This window comes from Bacillus rossius (assembly GCF_032445375.1).
Source record: "Bacillus rossius redtenbacheri isolate Brsri chromosome 9 unlocalized genomic scaffold, Brsri_v3 Brsri_v3_scf9_1, whole genome shotgun sequence".
In the NCBI taxonomy this organism is placed as follows: Eukaryota; Metazoa; Arthropoda; class Insecta; order Phasmatodea; family Bacillidae; genus Bacillus; species Bacillus rossius.
The window spans coordinates 19,652,430-19,658,949 of NW_026962012.1; the positions used below are offsets into that span (position 1 = coordinate 19,652,430).

The window sequence follows — 6,520 nt, forward strand, 5'->3', positions numbered from 1 at the left end:
CTTTGTGTTCTCGTCGGCGGGTTGCCCTAGCCTGTCCCGTTGCCTTTTCGCCCACTTACTTGCAATTTATATATTACAACTTTTATGTTAAAGCTCATTTAGCCACATGGTTTGCTTCAAATCCAGTCAAGGCTTTGTAGGTACCTCTGTTGTGCCTTGTAACTTCACTTTGTTCAAGTGAGCTCTGTTTCCGCCGATTTGCACCGCCGTGCGACAGTCTAGAATTTCTCTGAAGATACTGAGGGAGTCGAACTGCCCCACTTAAATAAATGGCGGTTACTCGTTGCTGCCTATGTTTGGTTTGAATTGCGTAATCTCGGCCTGACGCGCTTATGTAAGCTAGGCCGTGCTTGTGGTTAAGAAATGCCTGTGGAATGCACGCTTCAGACGTCAGTTTCATCGCACCACGTGGCGTGCCGACACGTGCACGCATATTTCCACACGTGCACGAGTTCATGTGAGTTTCTCAAGGCCGCGACCTGCCCTGCCCGCCGAGCACTCAGCGTCACTCTGGCAGCCACTCTGGCGGTCACTCTGGCGGTCACTCTGGCGGCCACTCTGGCGGCCACTCTGGCGGCCACTCTGGCGGCCACTCTGGCGGCCACTCTGGCGGCCACTCTGGCGGCCACTCTGGCGGCCACTCTGGCGGCCACTCTGGCGGCCACTCTGGCGGCCACTCTGGCGGCCACTCTGGCGGCCACTCTGGCGGCCACTCTGGCGGCCACTCTGGCAGCCACGGAGGAAATGTTACTTCGGTCGAGTCTCGCAATCTGATTAGGTAAATCAGAGGTGCCCCCCCCTCCCCCCCCCTAACCTAATGATGCGCCCCCCCCCCCCCCGAAATTTTTTATGCCATTTTCTCAATGATTTACTCAATTGTTTTATAATATTATACTTTTTTAGTATTATATTTTATCACGTTTCGCATTAATTAAAACTGATTTTCTAATAATAATTTTGCTCATATCAGGTAATATTTCCATCATGAACCGACAGATGCCAAGCTGCTTTTGTTGAGAAAAGTGCGGGGTTGCCAATTTGATTTACAAGATCCCGTTTAATTATCAAAGCACCAGAAACGTATTTTCACATTAGAAGCTATAGTTATGTAAATAATATATACATTTTTCTCGTCTTTTAACCACCCCCCCCCCCCCTGAAATTTTAATGACGCAGTCTGCGTCGTTACCCCCCCCCCCCCCCTTGTGGGCACCCCTGGGTAAATATCAACGTTCGAAGCGTGTCAAGTCTCGAGGTTCAAGGTTGCTGCTGAAAAACAACTTTTCCCGTGTGAGCATACTTCTAGGTGGGTCTGAAGATTGGCGGAGTTGTGGAACCGGCATGGAAAAATAGTTTTTGGCCCACGAGAGTCTAGCTGCGTCGGTAAGGTTTATAAAAACTGGCAGAAGCTACAAGGACGTGGAGTTTATGGCGACTATGTTCAAACAAACTCCAAGTGCTAGATGTTCAGGGTTCTGCCCAAATATTACTTGAAGGTGTTTTCCGCGTGACGCACCTCCTTGTATTCCCCACCAGTTCTTCGTACGCCAGCCTTTTATCATCCCTATTCCTATATACTTCACTTGCCACTAACAAGGGTCGCGTTCATATGTTTTATTAAACTATATAAAACACTCATTAGAGCACTCGCAAAGGTCAGATCGTTCGCTACCTTTAAAGCAGTGTATTGTTCGCACGGGCCACCCTCGAACGAGAGAGACTGTGTAGACGGAACAGAAGACGGAGCGACCGGGCACACACACTTACCTGCACGCTGCACTACTATCGACCTGCACGTGCAGTTTTCTGAGGTTTCAGCTATTTTTCTCGGTCTTTCGTCTCTGTTTTCCGTCTTTTCACAGGCCTGCGCTATCCCGTCCACTCACTACGTCTTGCCTGCAGCAACTTTAACTGAGCAGGTGAATCTTTGCGTATAGACCGGCCTTTGTGTTGTACGCTAGGTCACAGAAAAGTTATTCTAGTCACAAATGTCGGTTGATCTAATGTAGGGGAAGGGCGTAGAATATGACATAGGCGGGTAAAATGGCAAGTTCGTTTTACTCCGAAACCAAAGACAAATTAGTTCCGAAAATGACGTGTAGATGGCCGGTTAGTTATTTGTCGCAACCTGGGGCGTCTGTTCGGCCGCGTGAGGTGGACACTTGTTTATTTGATTTTTGCAGTCACGAGTTTTACTCAAATGGATTTAGTTACTCCATAAAAGTAAGTATTTTTCCACTTAAATTTGGTTTTATTGTCTTGAGTTCATTGTAAACTTACTAAATAACTCCGAAAATGTGTTGAAATCACAAAATTTACATAATATTTTTAGTTATTATTTTCTAATATCTGAGGTTAGAAAGTGGACAAAAATGGCATACCTCTTGTTCGGGTGAAATGTCATAGTATGTCGTTTGACCCACCTATTATTTCTTGTTTCAGATTATAGAACAACATGCCTCGCAACTATTCTAAAAAGACAGACCGACATGGTTGGGATGAATCCTCCATGGAAAAGGCTATTGAAGCTGTGGAAAAAATTAGCTGGGCTGGTTTATGGCTTCCAAAGTGTCACAATCCAAAGTCTCACAATCGACTCTTAGAAGACATACACTGGAACAAAATTAAGTCTTAGCTCCAAAAAGGTATAGTTAATCTACCTACTTAATATTTTCTAGACTTTCGTGGCTTGTTAGCATGGTAAAAGCGCATTTAATCGTGTACCTTATTGTTTTAGTCATGGGTAGGTACAAGAGTGTTTTCACATCTGAGATGGAATGAGAACTGGTTGAACATATTAAGCTACTGGAAGCGAGGTTGTTTGGATCTACACGTAAGGAAATTCTGGAATTAGCCTACCAATTTGCGTGAATAATATTGCTAATAATTTTAATGAAGAAATAAAAATTGCAGGCAAAGAATGGTTGGCTGTATTTCGACGCAGACACCCGGGCATATCTTTAAGAATACCAGAAGCTACTTCAGCTGCGAGAGCCCAAGAATTCAACAAGCCGCAAGTAGCACTGTTTTTTAACACCTAGCAAGACATAATTCAGAGCAATAAGATTTCTCCGCATAGACTGTACAACGTCGATAAGTCTGCTTTATCAACAATTCAGAGACCCCAAAAAGTGTTTGCTACTACTGGGCGTAAGCAGGTTGGGGCTTTAACAAGTGCTGAAAAGTCTTGGAATTTAGTTCGGACAGTGAAGATGATTCCTCGTCTCTCACGAGCCCTTCTCATCTTGCACAAGAGGAGGATGATTGACCTTGCATTAACTGCAATGACCTCTTTTCTAGGTCAGGGCCAAAGAGGTCTGGTTAAGTTGCATGATCTGCACAAAATGGGCTCATGCATCGTGTGCATATGTACCAAAACAGACGAAGAGATTTATTTGTGAGATCTGCATAGCGAAATAATTTTAGACTGATTTCCAGCACAAATATGGTATGCCATTTTGTTCGCACCACGTATGTCATTTTACCAGCCTAGGGTGGAAAAAATGGTTTTCATCCAAGTTTTTAAAAATTATTCATAATTCTTTTCATTTTGATATAAGTTAATTGATCTCTATAATTTTAATTAAGTAGGAACCAAAGAATATAAAGCCGCATAAAGTGTTGAAAATTAATAGTAAATAAACATTTTATGACTGATTTTACAACTAGTAGCTATGTCATTTTGTACGCCCTTCCCCTACTGCCAAAGAAAAGAAGTCTTTCTTATTATAGTGCAAATGCATACGAATGATTTTGTAGAAGTACAATAAAAGGTTCACCTTTATTTGTTTGCAGTAGGTGACTTCATTTATGTAATTTATATGTAGTTAAGTAATGAGAATGTGTGCTCTTTTCGCTGTCCTGTTACCTTCTATACATATAAATGATTTGTGTATCCTATTGAACTCTCATGTAAACAAAAATTGAAAATTAAGTGTTTCCTTTATGCTGTTCCTTGTATTATCTTTTTTCAGAACAAAGTGAAACACGGTAGAGAGTCCACAAGACTATAATGTTTTTGTGTGTATAGAAATGTTTATGGGCCGCTAGGTTGCGGTGCGGATGTTCAAACTATCGGCCCGTGGAGTAGCCTTCATTGGTTTCAGTTGTTTGAAAACTATATACGAGATCACTCCAGGAAGATGTTGTGACGGTTCCTTGCAAGACCATGGTTGAAGTGATATCCCAAATCTCTGTCGTTGTGTGACGTATCTGATGACCTCACTGTTGACGATAAATTAAGCACTTCATACATGTGTGTGTGTGTGTGTTGATTAGGAATTAAAGCTTCCAACTATGAATGCAGATTTTCACCAAGTAAAAAAATTCAGAAAAACACATTTTGGGTAGAAACCATGGATTTTTCGTCAAAACGTCGAGATAAAATCACAACAATTATTGTTTCGTATTAATATTTCATTTAATTATAAATCTCTTTAATATAATGGTTACACAGAACCCTATATATATAGTTACGCTCATCACAGACTTAATGATTGCATAACGCTGTAGGCTATGTAATTTTCATTGCTCTTTGCTAACCTGTTCCTCCTAGCATTGCTCTTTGCTAACCTGCACCTCCTAGCATTGCGGCCGAGTCGTGGTGCGGAATTAATATTTCGACTACAACTTGGTGTTGGGTAAGCCATTTTCCTGCTCATCATCGGTGAGTTGAGTATGTTAAATGTATGATTCTGTTTAGTAGCACTAGGTTCTGGGAGTGGAGCCTTGGATATGACCGCTTTATTAGATTGTGACGTCACGGCGGCCATGTTGGATAACCTTGACTTTTCACCTTCTAAATTTGCCAAAAATTGTCAAAATTAGCCATAATATCAGGTTTTTGAAACAAATACCGCAAAACTCTCAAAATTATGTTTATTCTAAAATTAGGATTTCGAAACACCTCAAAAGTCATGTTGCCTTAGAAAGAACACAAAATCCTAAAAACGGCTTAAGCACCCATGTCTACAGCCTCCAATACGCCGTTTCTACGAATAAGGATGTCATGACCGCCATTTTTGATTATGACATCACCGCTGCAATTTCCGTTACGGCTGCCATTTTGAAAATCTATACTTATTATCCGATTTTAATGGAATTTATTTTTCTAATTTATAAAAAAATAACTAATTATATTTTAATAAAAAATATTTAAACCACGCACTTAAACCATGAAGTCCTCGGTTCAAACCTGGTGAAGACAAAAATTAAAAAAATTGCGACAGGAATTTCCTCTGCAGAAGCCACCGGCAGACTGACCTCCCACCACTTATGCCAAGGTATATATCGACAGCTAGTATGACGTCATGTCCACCATATTGAAAATCTGTAATTATTATACGATTTTAATAAAAAAAATTTAAAAATTATATAAAAATTATATATTAAATTTTGATAAAATATTACTTATAAACACCGATGCACATTTCGTTACGACCACCATCTTGAATTCTAGATATTTTGCATGTTTCATTATGCCCGCCATCTTGGATGACTATGACATCATCGCTACACTTTATGTTACGTCCCCCATATTGGATTCTAGAATGTTGCACATTTCGTTACGGCCGTCATCTTGAGAAACTGGAATTTTAATGCTATAAAATCGGGAAAATTTTAAAAAAATTATAAAAAAATTGGTTGTCTGTAAAGTCGGTTTACGGACGATAGTTTAACGTGACAACGTCATAACAAAACAGTGATGAAATGATTGATCCAGAAGAAAAGGAAATATCTTATTCAGCCTGAGACTGAGCCGTAATAGGTTTTTGCAACCAAACCATTTAGGCATTAAAAAAATTATATTCTTTGAGGAAGATTTTTTTTTTAAATTTTCTATCTTTAGTATGATAAAATCTACCTCTGCATACTTTTATAAATAAAATTGAATCATTTTTATTGAATCATCACTATTTTGTATGGATACAAAGGAGTGAAATGAAATGTACAATTTAATTGATAGTTTCAGATGTTATATATATACCTTTATAAAAATTTTGTTCACAGTAGGGGAATAATATTATTTCGTTTTAAAAACTCGATTTTATAACAAATACGAATCCCAAATACACCAAACTTATTTATAAGGTGTTACAATATTTTTTAAAACATTGTGCAAAAGATCCCGGTTGTAATTTGAATTATTATGTGTAACTGTAAAACACCATTGTTGGTTCAAAACGTATTTGAATATTCAACATTACTTTTAAATAACCGTACCGATCGTGCTGAAAATCGGTGGACGATCGTTAAATTACATAATATTAATAATTCAATCGACGAAAATATGATTGATAAGTCAAATCGATGGTCGTTCCAATCGAGTGGAAGAGAGATGCCACGCATGCGTACAATGAGCAAACAGGAACATCCGTAGTGGGACATCCGTAGTGGGACACTTTTTCGTGCGTGCAGCCGGCGTTCATCGATTTATTAGACGTTGTCACGTCAAAAAGGTGAAGTTCGTGCGCCTACTGCTGAACTATCTGCAGAAATTTCGGCTCATCGCTTTAGATTG

The 6,520-nt window shown here is 39.7% G+C and overlaps 1 protein-coding gene across 1 annotated transcript; it reads left to right on the forward strand.

Annotated features, from left to right (window-relative positions):
• Nucleotides 1-363: 363 nt before the first annotated feature.
• Nucleotides 364-774, forward strand: LOC134542738 (antifreeze protein Maxi-like). Its single transcript, XM_063387235.1, has one exon. The coding sequence runs from the start codon at nt 364-366 to the stop codon at nt 772-774; it is 411 nt and encodes a 136-aa protein (XP_063243305.1).
• The last annotated feature ends 5,746 nt before the right edge of the window (nt 775-6,520 follow it).

Coding starts and splice junctions, on each gene's coding strand:
- LOC134542738 (XM_063387235.1), top strand. CDS start 364: ATGCCTGTGGAATGCACGCTTCAGACGTCAGTTTCATCGCACCACGTG.